This window comes from Barbus barbus (genome assembly GCF_936440315.1).
Source record: "Barbus barbus genome assembly, chromosome: 3".
In the NCBI taxonomy this organism is placed as follows: domain Eukaryota; kingdom Metazoa; phylum Chordata; class Actinopteri; order Cypriniformes; family Cyprinidae; genus Barbus; species Barbus barbus.
The window spans coordinates 990,807-1,010,000 of record NC_136731.1 but is presented as its reverse complement, the minus strand read 5'-3'; the positions used below and the strand labels follow the sequence as shown (position 1 = coordinate 1,010,000).

The window sequence follows — 19,194 nt, the reverse complement described above, 5'->3', positions numbered from 1 at the left end:
ACTCAGATCCAGCTCTCTAAGGACACAGTTTGAGGATTGTAGAGCTGATGACACAATTTCACAATGCTGATCTGAGAGGTCACAGCCAGAAAATCTGGAAGAGATTAAATACATTTTAAGAATTAACAAAACAATAAAGACATTTACAAAGGGTTGTCAGTTTTCTGTCTTCAGGGAACAGGGGATGACATGATATGAACATTGAATCACAATAATATGAGCTCCTGAGATTGAGATAATCCGGACATTTTATCATTCAGATTGATTCATATCTGAGGCCAGGTGAGCTTCTGACTGTTTCTTCAGCTAATGGATATTTAAAATTTAGCAAAATGTAGCAAAGCCTTCTGAGGCTATACAAATGATAAGTTTTTTATTAGTATTTTAATAAAATAATAATAATAAAAAAAGACAAATCCTTACTGCTAAACTGTTAATTTGATAAATATTTGTAATTAAATTTAGTTTCCCTTTATTTGGTGCTTCAGTAACTTGCTTTGCTTTATTTTGCTTTATTAACTTTATTCAACGTCACAGCCATTCAAGATCAATTGAGATGTTGAATAAATGCTTGATATGTAGTATAACCTTCACAGTAAGAGACAGACGAATTCACTGAGTCACATGTGGAAATCAAATCCTTTAAAAAATTAGGTTAATGAAATAAAAGAGCCCTGAATGAGTGCATGTTGGGAAAAACAGTTGCATTTAATTATCTTTCAGCTGTGACTCCCATGGTTTAAACTCAATTTTATGAAGCGTTTTTTGAGAAAAAAAAACTATTTACCACTTTATTAACGAAAATAAAATGTCTGACATTAACATTTAATAATTCTGCTAATAATACGGCATGTATTTCCACATGTCACGAACATACTTTGTTATTTGTTGTGGTGGATAAAGTAACTGAAAGCCACACTTAAGTAAAACTACAGATATTTTACCAGAAAATGACTTTGGTAGAAGTTGAAGTCACCGTCTAGAATATTACTTGAGTAAAAGTTTTAAAAGAAATGTGATATTTATTGTACTTAAGTATGAAAAGTTAGAAAGTAAAACTGAAAGTAAAAGTACAGGTACATGCAAAATGGAAAAGAAGCAAATATATTTTTTTAAATGTTTCCGTTAATAAAAAATTAATAAACAAAACATGATTTAGTTAAAACAATGGAACTAAAAAGAAGCAAAGAATTAATAAAATGTCTTCGTGTTTAAACAACACGTGATGTAAATAAGAGATTGGTTGTGCAGCGTAGAGCTTCACTGATTATTACTGCAATTTCAGGAATTACATCTGCAGGATTCACTCTTGATATTGCAATGATTGACACAGTGATAAACAAAGCAAAGGACGGGACAAAAATATCATCTGTGGAAATAGATGTGTGTTAAGACTAGAGTAATTTCAGAAGCAGCTCAGGGATTTAATTCTGGAAGTGGCTCTGATCTGCAGTTAGGAACACTCATCAGCATCAGATACTCTCCGTATGAAAGAGCAGTTATTCACAACTTTGTATTTCCAGCCCCACGGTGAAGCTTATGGCTACTGAACTGCTCCCCCAATAACCAAACCCAACCCTCTAACTGGAATCACACAAATGTACATTCAATCAAACTGCTGGAGAATATGTGTTACTCAGTGTAAAATGGACATGCTCTGAGAGAAGCTCATGCATCTAAAAGAAGAACAATTACAGTGCAAAATAAATCAAGGTGTTTTAGAACTACAGAAATCTCTGCCTAAATCCAATAAATAAACACATAAATGAAACACATATTTTTTTAATTGCTGGGGTGCCAGACAGGGTCACTGTCATTTAGTCAAACCAAACTTGTCAAGTCAGTTAAGAAACTTACAAAGGCCTGTGTATCTAAATAGCCACATACCACATAGTTATGAGTTAGGAAATTCATAAACTTCAAAATCAAAAACACTTCAACATAGAAAAAAAAAAAAAACAATTGAACACAATAAATCACCTTTCAATTTTCAAATCGGTATATTCAAGGTTCAAAGTGCAATAGATCAGACCATAATTAGGACACAGAAAAGGAGAGCAATCAGTTCATTAGAAATTGTCCACAATATAAGCCGTGTAATCCAGCTAAGAAAAACAGATGTTTCACCTAGATTAACGACAGAGGTAAGAATATTAGCTCTGATCCCATACATTTTTTGGATGAAAAATTTTGCAAATAAATTACAAGTTGTTAATGAGGGAGTGAGGATTAATTTATCAGGGCGAAGATGTCTATTAATAATGGTGAATAATTTGCGTGGAGAATTATTGGCAATAATATTGGCATAGTGACATCAAGATCACAAACAGTAGCTCCTAGTGACAAAATAAGGTCAAGCGAATGGCCATGTTCATGAGTGCTGCATGTGACAGATTGAGTCAAATTAAACGAGTCCAGCATTTCTAAAAATTCTGCAACCATAGGTTTTCCAGGACAACAAACATGGATATTAAAATCACCAACAATTAATATTGAATCGGACAAAGGGACAATATAAGAAAGGAAATGAGAAAAGTCCCTAATAAAGCCTTTGTGGTATTTAGGTGGACGATACACATTTACACAAAGCAGCGGTTTTTTTAAAGTCCAGCATTATTACTTGTGATTCAAAACTCTGATAGGTCATGGCAATAATCGACATAAAACATTTATCAAAAACAGCGGCGAGGACACCACTCCGACTAGAGCCTCTAGGTTAACTAAAAAAGTAGTCTGAGTTACTTCCACAATAGGAGTGGAATCCACAGCGTTCATCCATGTTTCCACAATAAAAAAAAAAATCCAAATTATTTGATGTGTAAAAGTCGTTTAGGATAAATGTCTTGTTCGTTACTAGCACCATCCTTACCAAATCATTCCCGATCGGCGTACTTGTGCCTCTGCGATCATCATCTTTCCTCAAATAACGCAGATTGTCCAGGTGCAAGCCTCTCTTGCAGTAGACCGATTTTGGCCAAAAAAGTCTAGGTAAGACACTCGACACCTCTGGACAAATCATACGAAGACAAGGGAGTCATTATCACTCACTCTCGAGGCCAAAGCGATCATGGATCTTGTTTTAGCTGACACACCTGCTCTACATCCACATTTCCTTCTGCGTTTCTTTTTTCCACTGGCATTCCCCATCGATCGAAGTATCTCAGCTGGTAGCGATCTTACAAGCCAGGGGGAAAAATGGCATTGACCAGCGTCATGGAGACTTGATACAACTGTTTGGATATGAAGAAGTGTTTGGCAATCATTAGTCCAGAGAGACTGGCTCAGTTGACGGAGAGCACACAAAACCCTAATAAAAACATTAAATAACTGGAGCAAGATGAGACGCCTACACACCACCAGGCGCCATCTTCAAAGGTTTTTGAAAAGGTTGTGGCACAAACAGACATTTTATTTGACTATCTACTGTATTAAAAAGGCATGTCGTGACTCCTTTAACCTGTTAACCCCCCCCCCCCCCCATTTGGGGCCTCACAGGTGAAAATAACATACCTAAATTAAAATGGTAACGGTTCCTGACAAAGTGTGCTACACAAACAAATGAGGTATCTTTGGAAAGAAGACACTCTAGGCTTTACTATCTATCATCCAGAGTTGATAATGCTCAAAAAGATAAAAAGTTATAGACACTGACGTGCCTTGAAAAATATTTTTCCACACTGAATGTTTTTTTTATTTCATATACAAATACATGAAATAAGTCCTGGAGCAATCCAGAAAAGTAATGGATCGAAAGCCATGTGTCTCATGAGTTCATATTTCAAATTTGAAGAAGATATCATGAAAAATGAGATTCCTGCAATATTTTTTCTGAAACTATTTATAGTCCCCCCCTCCCCCCTGTTTGAGGAAAAATAACCACCAAATGGATTGCAGAATTATACAAACTATTTTAGTCATTATACATGTTCCTGCATAGTTTTTCAATTATAAAATAATAGACGGAATTTTAGACATCATATAAGTGATTTATTTGAGCACTAAAAAATACAAAAATAGTTATTTGAGTAATAAAAAAGGAAAAAAAAATAGAATAAAATTGCTTTGTATATAGTATGTGTTTCACGAATCTGGTCCATGCTCTTCCGGACAATCACCACCAGAGGTCACCTGTTCACCACATTGACCCTCACACTACACAGCACACTGGACTTCAGTTCCCACAATGCATTGCACAGATCACAGCTGTCACCATTCACACATCACACACACCTGATTCTCATTATCACACACTATTTAAGCCTGGGACTTGCTCTTGCTCGGGGCCGAGTATTATTTGCATTTATCACTCTCCAAGCGATAGCAAATTTACATAGCCATTGTCATTGTCATAGTCATAGTTTTGCCTTGTTTTCCTGCCGTGTTTGACCCTGCTCTTGTTTCCTGGATTTTCCCTTTACCTCTGCCGTTTGGACTCTGTTCGCTCCCTGTTTGGATTATTGCTCTCGTCTCTGGATTATCTCTCTGCCTTGCCCCTTTGGATACTGTTCGCCGATCATCGACCCACGCTTGTTCCACGGATTGCTTTGTCTTGCCCTTGCCATACCTGTTTGCCCCTGTCTGACCCTGCCTGTTCACTGACCATGTTTTGTAATAAAGCTTTGCATATGGATCCGCACGTCTCATGTCTCGTCAGCCCCGTTACAGAATACTCGGCCACAAAAGGATCCAGCAGCTTCTCAGACAGTCATTCATCAGGTATGGATACAACCAGACTATTGTTTGCCCTTAAACAAGGCCCACGTTCACTGGAGAATCACATTAGAGAGTTTTTAGCCATTGCTCATTATTCTGATTTGCCGGACATTGTGTTGATGGAGATATTCTGTGATGGCATTAATCAGCCCCTGCGATCCCAGCTTAGACGCAAGGGTCCCCATGCGTCACTCGCGCAGTTTATGGACTATGCTTTGCTGGGTGTGAGCTCTTCTTTTACTGTGGGTGTCGCGGAGGAACGTGACACCGCACTCACTCGCAAAATGGCGGCTACAACAACACCCCTTCATGTCATTGCTGCTAAGCCAGAGTCTCTTCACGCCTCAGCGCCTCAGCCAGAGTCTCTTCACGCCTCAGCGCCTCAGCCAGAGTCTCTTCACGCCTCAGCGCCTCAGCCAGAGTCTCTTCACGCCTCAGCTCCTCAGCCAGAGTCACCTCTGATATCCAGTGTGATGGACCCACCACTGATGTCAGTGCGAGTAGCTGGCATTCCCAGGGCCTCAACCCTGGCTGTTACTGAGACTGTTCCCCTGACCTCAGTGCTTCCCGTTATGGCGGTCGCCATTTTGAGTGTGTGGGCTGCACACTGTGCTCCTGAGGCCTCTTCAATCCACGAGTCTACCCCTAGTTTCTCAAACCTGCTGCCGATTGCGGCCAAGGCAAGCCCACCTGAGCTCCCGCTGGTCTCGCCCAGCCCACCTGAGCTCCCGCTGGTCTCGCCCAGCCCACCTGAGCTCCCACTGGTCTCGTCCAGCTCTCCTTCGTCCCCGCGGGTCTCGCCCAGCCCACCTGAGCTCCCGCTGGTCTCGCCCAGCCCACCTGAGCTCCCGCTGGTCTCGCCCAGCCCATCTGAGCTCCCGCTGGTTTTGCCCAGCTCTCCTTCGTCTCCGCTGGGTCCGTCCAGCTCTGCGCTACAAGAGCGCCCCTCTGAATCCGCGCTTTCAGAGCGCCCCCGAGAATCTAGTTCTCAATTCACGGCCAGGAATGCCGATCCCGAATCCAGTTCTCAGGTCACGGCCATGGAGGCCGTTCCTGAGCTCACGGTCTGCCTTGCCACGGAGGCTGTTCCTGAACTCACTGTCTGCTCCGTCACGGTCATGGAGGCCGTTCCCGAACTCACTGTCTACCCTGTCACGGCCACGGAGGCCGTCCCTGAACTCACTGTCTGTCCTGTCACGGCCAAGGAGGCCGCCTGTGAGCTATCGCCCTGTCCTGTCACGGCAAAGAACGCTGTCTATGAATCCTGCCCTGCCACGCCCCCTGAGATCATGAATGCTCTCCCTGTATTGTCTGTCTCTGCTCTCCCTGTGTTGTCTGTCTCTGTTTCCCCCAGATCTCAGACCCTGCTGTGGTTTCCTGCCCAGTCTGCTTCCTGGCTAGGGTCTTCTGCTCAGGTCTGGTGGTCCTCTACCCTTCCGTGGTGGTCTTCTGCTCGGGTCTGGTGGTCGTCTGCGCCGCCCTGGTGGGTTCCCGCTCCGTCTACTCCGCCTTGGTGGACTCTTACTCTGTCCTGGTCTCCGGTTCCGGTTGGATGTCCTGCTCTGCCCCAATCCCCGGTCTTCCCACTTCCTCAAGGACCTGGCCCTCCGTCCCTCCCCCTGTTCCGCCTCCGCTCCACCGCCCTCCTGGATTATTTAGGAGCGTCTGGAAGCCGCTCCTTGGGGAGGGGCTATGTCACGAATCTGGTCCATGCTCTTCCGGACAGTCACCACCAGAGGTCACCTGTTCACCACATTGACCCTCACACTACACAGCACACTGGACTTCAGTTCCCACAATGCATTGCACAGATCACAGCTGTCACCATTCACACATCACACACACCTGATTCTCATTATCACACACTATTTAAGCCTGGGACTTGCTCTTGCTCGGGGCCGAGTATTATTTGCATTTATCACTCTCCAAGCGATAGCAAATTTACATAGCCATTGTCATTGTCATAGTCATAGTTTTGCCTTGTTTTCCTGCCGTGTTTGACCCTGCTCTTGTTTCCTGGATTTTCCCTTTACCTCTGCCGTTTGGACTCTGTTCGCTCCCTGTTTGGATTATTGCTCTCGTCTCTGGATTATCTCTCTGCCTTGCCCCTTTGGATACTGTTCGCCGATCATCGACCCACGCTTGTTCCACGGATTGCTTTGTCTTGCCCTTGCCATACCTGTTTGCCCCTGTCTGACCCTGCCTGTTCACTGACCATGTTTTGTAATAAAGCTTTGCATATGGATCCGCACGTCTCATGTCTCGTCAGCCCCGTTACAGTATGTACTGTATACTGATTGCCAGACATGAAGTGATATTGGCAGACATGGTCATAGAGTCAGTAATCACACGCTGATGTGCTTCCATTCAGATGATAATCAAACAGATGGGCCATATAATCAATAATAGCTGATCAATGAATCACAATGATAGCTGTCATAGAGTCGCTAATAAACACGCTGATGTGCGTCCATACAGATTATAATCATGCAGACACGGCCACATTCCCCACACAATACACACACACACATATAAAAAATGTAGAAGAAAAAAAAATGGAAAAGCAGATCGCTAAATTACGCCCCGCTCAGATGACAGCCTGCGTCACAGCTGCATCATCGCTGCCTGGAGGGAGCGCCAAATTCAAATAATCTATATTCCGTTTTTGAGACTTTTTTTTTCCGTGGACGGTCTCATTCTGTTTGTAAAACTGTATACTACAGCACCGTGTTGTTTTTTACCACCAAGACGCTGTTTTTGAGCGTAATTTATTCCATAACGGATGCGAACAATAACTCTCTGAAGAAATGAAACGTAAACAAAGGAATATTCATCCTTATTACAACGTTATTGTTTCGCTGGACTAAAAGTGCTCGCTGGGATGTTGTTCTGTGGACCCTTACCTCTCTAACTAAACTGGGATTTCAGCAGTGGACGCGTTTGTGACTCGTTATTACAATGAATCTGGTACGTAGTGTTGTATTACAAATTTATTAGATGTTTTATTTAGGTTCCAATACAATAGTATATAAACTGAGAAAGTTTAGTTGACTGAATTTAGCATTTGAGACATAGATGATATATTCAAAGAAGATTAAGTCAAGCAATCCAGGTGTCTGACATTAACCTTTGTCTCTAAAATGATTGGATTAGCACCTATGCATCTGAATCACACTGTTATGCTGATGATGTCAGGGCTGGGGAAATTCTGGTAATGGGCCGATTCCTGTACTGTATTTGCATGCTTTGTTTAGATTGTCTCCACCTCTATGTATCCCTCCCCCTCGAAATGTATATAAACTACCATTTATACTGTTTGAGTCAGACTTGGATGACTACAGCAACACACAGTGAGTTCTCAATAAAGAGTAATTTATCCCAAAGTCTCCTGGTCTCTGCTTTGACGAAGGAAAAGTTTCCAACAGTAGTGATTTTTTTCTCTCCGTGTTTGGATGTGTACTGCTTACACAAATGTAGCAAATACATTCCTTATAAGCTTTCCATCGGAAAACAACGATCTGTCGTCGATGCTTGAGGCTTAGACCTTCAGAATGATATATAGTTTGTCAAGATGAATGATATTCATTCACGTTAAATTCATTCATTCATAAACATTAAACTAGTGGGGGGAAAAAAACGCTTCAGTGCGCTCACGCACTGGTAAAGGTTAACATGTTAAGATTCTTATTTACTTAGTTATTTAGAAGAATTTCTCATTCAGAAACATTTATTTTAAAGGTGTTAGATTCATTATTAAATATGATACTATAGTTAATGATTAAACACTCACAGAGCTTTTCTGCAGTTGATCACAGCTGGCATCAGTCTTCTTCTCCCCTCAGCTGATGTGTTGTATTTCATGGTGTTCAGCTCATCCAGCGGCTCCTCTAACATCTGAAGCATGTAGGAGATTGTTGAGCAGTGAGCAGCAGAGAGTTCCTCCTCTGAGTGTTTGTCTGATTTCACAAACTCCTGAATCTCTCTGGACAGAGTCTGATCTTTCACTTCCAGCAGACAGAGGAACAAATTGATGGATTCACCAGCTGAGAGACGATACATACCACCATCATCATCATCATCATCATCTTTGATCTTCTCTTTAATGTACTGTGTGGTTCTCCTGATGCTCTTTGAGCTGTCCTCTGTGTTTGTCAGTAGATCCTGTAAGAGTCTCTGGTTGGACTCCAGTGAAACACCCAGCAGGAACCGCAGGAACAGATCCAGATGGCCATTCTTACTTTCAAGAGTTTTATCAACTGCTGATTTTAGTAGATTATACAGAGAGACTTCATTAAATCTGTAAAATCTGAATTTACGCAGTGGCTCCATGTTCTTTGTTAAATAGCAGTAAAGTACATAGAAAGCAGCGAGAAACTCTTGAAAGCTCAGATGAATGAAGCTGTAGACTTTCCTCTGATGAATCACAGATTCCTCCTTAAAGATCTCAGTGCAAATCCCAGAATACACCGAGGCGTCAGTGACGTCTATGCCGCTCTCAATCAGGTCCTCCTCATAGAACATCACATTGCCCTTCATCAGCTGCTTGAAAGCCACTTCAGCAAGTTTCACAATCACTTCTCTGTTGGACTGCAGGAGTTTCTCTGGATCTCTCTCTTCATACTTCTGGTTCCTCATGTTGATCTGAATCAGCAGGAAGTGGATGTACATTTCAGTCAGAGTTTGAGGGATTTCTGCACTCAGATCTTCTTCCAGGAGCTTCTGAAGCACAGTGGATGAGATCCAGCAGAAGACGGGGATGTGGCACATGATGTGGAGGCTTCTTGCTCTTCTGATGTGTGAGATGATTCTGCTGGCTTGATGCTGGTCACTGATTCTCTTCCTGAAATATTCCTCCTTCTGAGGCTCATTGAAGCCCTGAATTTCTGTCAGACGGCTGATGTACTCGGAGGGGATCTGACTGGCTGCTGCTGGTCTGGAGGTGATCCAGATGAGAGCAGAGGGAAGCAGCTCTCCTTTCATGAGGTTTGACATCAACACACCCACTGATGAAGTCTCAGTCACATCACAAACTTTCTGAGCGTCAGAAAACATCAGTGTGATTCTGCTTTCATCCAGACCATCAAAGATGAACACAACTTTACACTCCTCATAAATCTTTGAGTCCAGATCTTGAAGTTCAGGATGAAAGTCCAGTAGAAGTCTGTGAAGACTGTACTGATGATCTCGGATCAAGTTCAGCTCTCGAAATGGAAGCACAAACATGAAATCTACATCCTGATTGGCTTTTCCCTCGGCCCAGTCCAGAATGAACTTCTGCACAGAGATGGTTTTTCCGATTCCAGCGATGCCTTTAGTAAGAACAGCCTTGATCTGGTCTTTCTCCTCACATCCTGGTTCAAGTGAGGCTTTAAAGATGTCATTGCAGTAGATTGGACTGTCTTGTGAGTGTTGTGTTCTGGCTGTTTTCTCCATCTGTGAAACCTCATGTTCTTCATTCACTCCTTCACTCTCTCCCTCTATGATGTAGAGCTGTGTGTAGATCCTGTTCAGGAGGCTTTCATTCTCCTGGAGATTCAGTCCCTCAAATAATCTCTCATACTTGTTCTTCATGCTGGTTTTGAGCTGGTCTTTGACTCTCTGTAGTTCATCATTCACTGGTTGATCATGTTTATTCAGAGACGCTGTAACGCTCGTGTTGTTCAGACAGAAGACAGAGGCTCCTCCAGAGATACTTTGCTCTCGATCTACTCTGCTGAAATATCACAAGAAGAACAGATTAACACTTAAAGCTTTAAGAAATGAGGAAGAAACCAAAAGCTGCTCCTCAAACTGACAGCAGAGACTCTGTTAGCCAGTAAGTTTCTTATATCTGGACATTGAGATCAAAATTAATTTTGCATCACTGAACTTTTGGCCACAGATTTGAGGTGAAATTTGAAATAAACACGTCGTATTGACCCGAATATAAGACGACCCCCCTTTTTCCATATGTACCTTTTGGAAAAAGGCTTTTTGAAAACAAATCTTGTGTTTTACTGAGAAAAAAAATTAATATTGCATATTTTTCCTATTTTAATTTTTGTTTTGAAAGTATGGTAAAATGTACCAACAATCACATTTAAAAATATACACTTTTTGATATACCATAAATATAACAAGTAGCCCATCTGAATCTGAATTATATAACAATTAGACTATCAATCTCATAGTAGCTTACCAAAATTTTATTAATAGAAGTGAAATCTTAGACAGTAATTCATCAACTGGCCACTGGAGGCTGGCTGCAAAAGGGAGTCAATCCCATAGACTCCCCATGTTAAAATGCCCAACTTTACAGCAGAAAAAAAACATGTTTACAGCCTGGTTCAAAAAATTATTTTGGTCTATATAGCTAACTGTGAGAGGGGTGAATTGTTTTTTATAACTCATCCGTTTAAATTATATCAAGCCTTACATTTCTGCATAATTAAGGACGTGGCTGCTGTCACCACTGTCGTGCTTGGTGGGCGTGATTTCAGCAACCAGCTCCACCCATGTGCTGCCTTTTTGCTCATTTACGATTATCCAGGAGTGACGTGCAGCCAAGATGGCGATGGCCGTCTCCGCCCACTTTAAGCTTCAAAAATGCTCTTTAGAAACCTACAGATGACGTCACAGACACTACATCCATTTTTTTTTGTCTATGGTTTTCACTCGCGATCTGCTTACATTAAAACACACATTACATTACGTATTTCTTGGCAATCTCGTTTTACGTGTATTTGGCGCCACCTATTGTTGTGGCTGTATTATTGACATGTCAAAGTCTAGACCAGGGGTACTCAAGTTAAGAGGCCAAGCGGGCCGCATTTAAACTACATCCGATCCAAAGGGACACAAATTACTATTTGCATCATCAGACTTCAAGACAATATTTGCAGATTTACTGATTTAGAAATACAGTTTATTACTTATCTATGTCTTGCTTGTCCTTGTCCTATTTAAAATAAGACTGAGCAAAGTTTGATATAAAAGTTTGTTTTGCTATATTGATGCAAAAAAAATTTTTGCATTCATACTCAAACAGACTATTGAACAAACTCAAAATGCTAAAACTAAAATCATTATTGAGCAAACAGTTCACAAAATAGGAAGAAGTATTATTTTTCATATTTATATTAACTATATTGTATCAATATTTTTTAAATGGATATCACTATTCTCCCACCATGATTCTGAAAAAAAGACAACTAAACAAAATAACATGCATTTTATTAGTTTTTAGAAAAAAAATTGCTGCAGTCTATTTATAGAATACAATATTCAACGAATTGATAAAAAAGATTGATTCGTACAAATGATTCATAACTTGCTCATAAAGACTTCACTTGTTTCATTCCTGAATGAATCAATGTTTTTTCAATGAATCTCAGTTTAAGTCACTTGTCTCTACCTGCTGGCATAAAGTTGTAATTGATACAATGTTTATTTGAAGCATCATCACCTTCATAAAGGTGATTTATTCTATTTTGATCGCTTCTGTAGACAGCTGTGTTTATATCCGAACTGTAAACTATTCCAGTACTTCGCTAGCGCAGATTTGAATGTTACATTGTGTTTTAAAGCTATTTATTTAAATATCCAACAGTAACGACAGTAAACACACAACGCGACAATATATGGTTTATCTGTGTTCTTCAAGCCATCTCTGGTATTTTCATAATAATAAAGTAGCCTATATTTATAATCCAATGATAATCAGCATTGCCTTTACCGTATGGAATATATTATCTGCCTCGTTCTGTGACAAAAACCGCACATCAGCTCACAAAATGAAATTATTTCAAACACTCGACTGATGTTGTGGAGTAAAATCATGTTGTCCTCTTTTGTTGGACAGCGCTTCTCTCTTAAGTTGTTTGGGGCGTGCTGCGCATGGTTAGTTACAGCGCTTGCAGAGATCCAGCAGCTTTTACTACTGCAATTGTACATTTAATAAAAAAAAAAAATCAAACTGCCTAATATTTTGAGCACAAATTGTAATAAAAATACATTAATCTTCAGCATGATGAGGGCCACAAAATGAATGCAGATGGGCCGCCTGTTGAGTACCCCTGGTCTAGACCCTGAACATAAGACGACTGCGTTTTTTTTTCAGATGTATTTCCAAGAAAAAAAAACGTACTCGGTTACTAACGTAACCTCGGTTCCCTTAGATACGGGAACGAGTACTGCGTCGCTAGACGCTATGGGGAAAAACTCCTTTTTCTCCGAGGACTGAAGACTTTTTCAATCACGCAGTGTGACTGCACGGCCATTGGTTCGTGCAGTAATAAAAAACGAACCAATGGCTCGTCAGTGATACTGCACGAGCCTATGGTGGCAAAGCCCGCCAGAAGGGGTGGGGTCATCTGGCTATATAAGCGGGCGCTTCGCCATAGGAAAACAGGCCAATTCGACTGAAGCGACGACCTGGGTCGTGCAGCTGCATGGCATGGCATAGTACGCAGTACTCGTTCCCGTATCTAAGGGAACCGAGGTTACGTTAGTAACCGAGTACGTTCCCTGTCGATACTACACTCGTACTGCGTCGCTAGACGCTATGGGGAACAAATACAATCCCGCCATGCCATGAAGAGAAACGACAATCATAAAACTGGCCTTGAGCAATAAGGCTCAGAGGGACCAATTATGAGCAGGAAGCATCCTGCAGGAGGCATGAGGACCGAACTCTTAGAGGTCTGTCCAGCCTAGAAATAGTTTAAACGGTCATAAATACAGCCTCAGCACCAGGAATGGGGCCAAGAGCGTTCTTGGAGAATCAGGCAATGCCTGAGGGGACCGCTTAAGACAGGCGTGTGCCATCTAAGCATAGAGAACCCTAGCCTGTAAGGCTGGAACATCCAAGTTATAAAACCTGGCAAATGTGGACGGCGAGGCCCAGCCGGCCGCCGCACAAATGTCTGCCATAGATGCACCACTAGACCACGCCCAAGAAGAGGCCACTCCTCTCGTGGAATGGGCTCTCACTCCAATGGGGCTCAGGAGGCCCAGGGAGGAGTATGCTAGTGTGATAGCGTCAAGTAACCATCGAGATATTCTGTGCTTTGTGACCGGAGACACCTTGGTGCGGCCGCCAAAGCAGACAAACAGTTGTTCCGTCTGCCTAAATGGCGTAGAACGCTCGATGTACATTCTCAATGCCCTGACCGGGCAGAGAAGGTTGAGCTCTTGGTCCTCCTCAGAAGAGGGGAGCGCAGAAAGCGTAATAACCTGGGCTCTAAACGGAGTGTAGAGCGCCTTAGGGACATAGCCGTGTTTTGGTTTTAGGACGACCTTAGAGTCGTTAGGCCCAAACTCAAGACAGGCAGTGTTTACAGAGAGAGCCTGCAAGTCACCTACTCGCTTCACCGATGCTAGCGCTAGTAGCAGAGCGGTCTTGAGCGACAGTGTTTTTAAGCTTGCAGATTGCAGTGGCTCAAAAGAAGGGCCCTTAAGGGCTCTCAGGACCGTGGGCCGGTCCCATGCAGGGACTGCGAGGGGTCGGGGCGGATGGAGCCTCCGAGATCCCCTCAGGAAACGGACAACCAGGTTGTTCCGGCCCACCAACTGTCCGGCTATAGGAGCGTGAGAAGCTGCTATTGCTGCCACGTAGACTGAGCGTGGAAGGGGCGCGGCCCTTATCCAACAGCTCCTGTAGATATGACAATATCACATATGTCACATGTTGTCAGGTCTTCACTGCGGGCTTGACGCCAGGTGGAGAAAACCGACCATTTAGAGGCGTAGAGGCGTCTCGTGGACAGGGCTCTAGCCTGTTCAATGGTATTCAGGACATTCGGGGAGATCTACTGAGTCCCATCGAGTGCCCATAGATGCAGGTCCCACAGCTCGGGCTGGGGGTGCCAGATCGGTCTGTTCACCTGGGAGAGGAGATCTCGCCTCAGGGGAATGGACCACGGAGCCGCTATTAGCAGCTGCGATAACTCTGGGATCCAAAGCTGGTTCTTCCAGAGTGGGGCCACTAGAAGCACTTTTTGCTTGCATTCCCTGATTTGTCTGATTACCTGAGGAATCATTCATGGGCCAACGCGTCCTCGCTCTTCTAAAAATAAATCTGGCAGTGAGAGTTGTCTTTGGGGGCGAAGAGGTCGACCTCTGCCCTGCCAAAGATTCGCCGGATTTCCTGAACCGTCTGTGGGTGGAGCATCCACTCCTCTGAGGGGACGTTGTTCCGAGAGAGCATGTTTGCTCCTTGGTTCAGAACGCCGGGCACATGAGCTGCTCTCAGTGAACGCAGGTTGAGATGTGCCCATACCAAGAGGCGCTCTGCCATCTCGAAAAGGCGTTTCGAGGTGAGCCCGCCCTGGCGATTTATGTATGACACCACTGTCATGTTGTCCGAGCGGACTAGCACGTGGTGTCCCTTCAGGACTGGCAGGAAGAACTGAAGAGCTTGACATACTGCTTTCATTTCAAGGCAGTTGATGTGCATCTGTCCTTCTGCGTTCGTCCAGGAGCCAAAGGTCGGTTTGCCATTGCACAGAGCTCCCCAACCTATGTTGGAAGCATCTGTTGTAACAACCTTCCTTCTATAAACCAAACCCATTGTCACGCCTTGTTCGAACCATTACAGGTTCTTCCAGGGGGCCAGGGCTGACACTCAGGCCCGGTTAACCCTGACGTGAATGCGTCCATGACGCCACGCATGAGGCGGAATTAGAGGTTTCAGCCAGTACTGAAGGGATCTCATCTTGAGAAGGCCCAACCGAAGAACTGGCGATGCAGAGGCCATGAGGCCCAGCATCCTTTGAAACAATTTGAGTGGGTAGGAGGCTCCAATCTTGAAGGAAGCCGCAAGCTGCCATATGGCCAGAACGCGATCTGGCGTGACTTTCGCCTTCATGCGGGCGGAGTCGAAAACTGTCCCCAGGAACGAAGTTCGTTGGCTGGGGGACAGGGAGCTCTTGACTAAATTGATCCTGAGTCCCAAGTTCTCCAAGTGACTGAGGAGGAGGGACCTGTGTGCTACCAGCTCTGCCTCTGACTGTGCCAGAATGAGCCAGTCGTCGAGGTAATTCAGGACACGGATTCCCATCTGTCTCAGAGGGGAGAGAGCCGTGTCTATGCACTTCGTAAAAGTGCGGGGAGCTAGAGCCAGCCCGAAGGGCAGGACCGTGTATTGATAAGCCACACCCTCGAAGGCGAATCTCAAGAATCGTCTGTGATGGGGGGCTATCTGGATGTGAAAATAAGCGTCTTTCAGATCCAGCAAAAAGAACCAGTCCTCTGGGTGAATTTGCGAGAGGATCTGCTTCAATGTAGTCATTCTGAATGGCCGTCTCATTAGGGCACGTTTCAGACGTCTGAGATCGAGGATGGGCCGGAGGCCACCATCCTTTTTGGGGACGAGGAAATAACGGCTGTAGAAGCCTGATTCGCTCTGAGCTGGGGGAACTATTTCTATAGCTCCTTTCACCAGCAATTTCTCCACCTCAGCTCGCAGAACGTGAGCGTTGCTGTCCGCACTAAGGTGGGGACCCTGCCGCTGTACCGCGGGGGTCCTCGAGCGAATTGAAGTGTATAACCTCTTTCTATAATCCCCAGAACCCACTGTGACACTCCGGGGATGGCCCGCCAGGCCTCAGCCCGTGTGGCAAGGGTGTTGGAATTAATTTGGGTGGTGAGTCGCCGTGTGGGGACTCGACACACCTGTTAAGAGAAAATTATTCCTTTGAAAATGTTTGCGTTTTATTTTTCCTCACTATAGTAGTGATCGGCTGTGTGGGAGCTATATAAATGGGCCCAGTTCACAACAGTATGTACACAAACACATTGCCGTCGACACACCGAGCTAAACAGTGGCCGTTTCGCGGCGCTAGACTCAATGCTTCCATCAGGAGAGCAGTCAACTCCCCCGTGGGCGGGGTCTAGAATCTGAACCTGACAGAGATAATCATAATGACAGCCCTTTCTATCAATTTGCCTAAAAAGATCAAACCACTCATTAGAAGAGGGGTGCTGATGATCTTTGTGTGTTAACACCCTGGCAGATCAAAAACTGATGCACGCATCCCATCAGATCTGTTCGTAGCGGACGAGGGGAGGCAGGGCAAGACACAGACTGTCAGATCAAAGCTGTATGGAGAGTGAAACACGGGGGTTTGGCCAGCGTAAATTCACTCACGCTTGAAAGCTCAAACCCGCGATTTGATATTTCTTCTCCGAGGTAACTGGGAGATGAGAAACACGAAAGCAGGGGAGGCGGGGCCAACTTCGTTGAAGTAGGATAACCGCGAGCGCAGCAAGGACAGCTTAATAGTGAAAATAGCGCGAGCAGATCAAAGAGCTGCGAGAGGCGCTAATCCTTAGTGCAAACACACCGGCAGATCAAAGCGCTGTGTGCAGAGTGAAACACACGGGGCTATGCCAGCGCGCAAAAATCACTCGAGCCTGCCCGCTCAGCCCCGCGATCTCTCGGTTTCCAGAGAGTGAGAGCGGGGAAGGCGGGGCCAACCAGCGCAGTATTGTAAGATCTGTATAAATGGATTGTGCCACTCAGTGCGATGAGGAGCGCTGATCCTCGCGTGTTTAACACACTCCGGCAGATTAAAGTGAGCACACGAGATAAACTGATGTGCAATCACTCAAGCCTGATCGCTCCGCTCCGCGAGTTAGTGTTCCTTCCTCCGAGGTGTCTGGGAGAAGAGGAACATGAAAGCGGGGAAGGCGGTGGCGCCTTATAGTGAGTGAATCAGGGGCGGCTTTCGACGAAAGCAGTCTGTTTGTGAGGGAGCAGCTTTAGCGACTCACACGCACATGCAAAGCTGTCAAAGATAGCTTTCTACTCCGGTCCGCCCAAGAGGATATAGTAACGAGGGGCGGTGATTCTCACGTGTAAAAACACTGGCGGATCAGAGCGCTGCGGTAAGAGTGAGCATGCGGGCTCTTGAGCCGGCGTGGGATCACTCAAAACCGGTTACTTAGCCCCGTGGCCCTATCGTTTCATTCTCCGAGCTTGCTGAGAGAGAAGAAACGGAAGAGCGGAGCTGCCTTGCTAGAAGGCCAGCGAGTGGAGAAGAGCAAGACTCATACTCGAGTGAGCTTTCTGTCTCAATGAACGCGCAGTCTGTGTGGGCGTTGCCCACAGAGGCAAAGCGCTCACTGCCCTTCTGCATCGTGCAGAATTCCCTGCGCGAGCCACACTCACAGTGCGACATTTGCAACAACGTCGCTTGAAATTTGCTCTTTCAGAGAAATTTGATTTTAGACTCACCGGATGGCCGCAGGGGACGAGGCTGGCATCTGCACAGGTCGCTGGAGCAGCTCGAAGAGCAGGCAGAGCAGCGAGAGGGTGCAGAGTAAAAGGCAGCTTCTATCCGCAGCGAGGCGTTTCTACGGCGAGCGTCTTCCAGTCTCGAGTGTCAGCGAAGGGATGATCATCGTCGCTGAAGGAGAATTTATCTGTTTTCCTATGGCGAAGCGCCTGCTTATATAGCCAGATGACCCCACCCCTTCTGGCGGGCTCTGGCGGGCTTTGCCGCCATAGGCTCGTGCAGTATCACTGACGAGCCTTTGGTTTGTTTTTTTATTACTGCACGAACCAATGGCCGTGCAGTCACACTGCGTGATTGAAAAAGTCTTCAGTCCTCGGAGAAAAAGGAGTTTTTCCCCATAGCGTCTAGCGACGCAGTACGAGTGTAGTATCGACAGGGAACATTGTCTTATATTCGGGTCAATACGGTAACTCATCTCTCTGTCAGAACTCGACAGTGTGAGCATTTTACTCACATCTGCAGCAAACAATAGATGTGTGTGAACAGTGAACTGTGTTCAGGAGCACAACTGTGAATAAAACAAGCTCCTGCAGGTCCTTACAGAGTCTTCAACATCTTTAACTGCACAACAAACATCATCATTATTCTTTATTATCTTTAAATGTGGAGACTGAAAAGCAGGAATCACGATACAGCCTAAATTGATCATTAAACATCAAAAGGCTGTTGTGACAAAACAAATCTGAGTGCTGCACATACAGAGTAAAACCGTGGCACTGTTGCTGGTTCTATAGGCTTGTTTCACAGCAGTTCACAATCAGTGAATAATAGGGCACATTTATGCCAGATGATTGCTTGTGATTGACTGCTGATGAATTATGAGAGTCTGTACTTTATGTGTGGATATTGTAACATGTAAGATGGTTTTAAAGCCCTATTCGCACTGGATTAGTATTATCTGGGGACCTCATGTGATTTCGAAATTACTCCCCCCTCACATCTGAATTTTGTGTGGCGCATTCAGGATAAACAAAGCCTGTGATTTTACTCAAACTTACAGACTTATCTCCCAGATGTGATGTCAAGGCTTTGCATAACAGTATATATCATAAACTGTTCCCTACCAAATGCTGCTATACATGTCATCCATTTCCATCTAATCATTCTTGTTTTCACTCTTCTGAAGGTTTTCAGATTTCTTTTTATGCAAAAGTACATATGACCCAGCACCCAAACTACTATCAAAACACTTTGCAGCCTCCAT

General features: G+C 44.4%; 2 protein-coding genes across 4 annotated transcripts in view; both read right to left on the bottom strand.

Annotated features, from left to right (window-relative positions):
• Nucleotides 1–19,194, bottom strand: part of LOC306856321 (uncharacterized protein) — a 1,000,538-nt gene that overhangs the window by 942,686 nt on the left and 38,658 nt on the right. The window lies entirely within an intron of this gene.
• Nucleotides 1–19,194, bottom strand: part of LOC306856327 (NLR family CARD domain-containing protein 3-like) — a gene marked incomplete at its 3' end in the record, with an annotated part of 34,684 nt that overhangs the window by 12,189 nt on the left and 3,301 nt on the right. The window contains exons 3-5 of one of the 3 annotated variants that reach the window (XR_013783005.1): nucleotides 8,504–10,426; nucleotides 2,870–3,006; nucleotides 1–94 (exon numbers count right to left, since the gene is read on the bottom strand). The exon at nucleotides 1–94 is cut by the window's left edge and continues 80 nt beyond it. Coding sequence is in view for 1 of the 3 variants with exons in the window: in XM_079395549.1 (XP_079251675.1) it covers nucleotides 8,500–10,426 (1,927 nt within the window). Of the gene's footprint in view, nucleotides 95–2,869; nucleotides 3,007–8,499; nucleotides 10,427–19,194 lie in introns of those variants that run through there. The other 2 variants (XR_013783006.1, XM_079395549.1) reach the window with 2 other exon arrangements.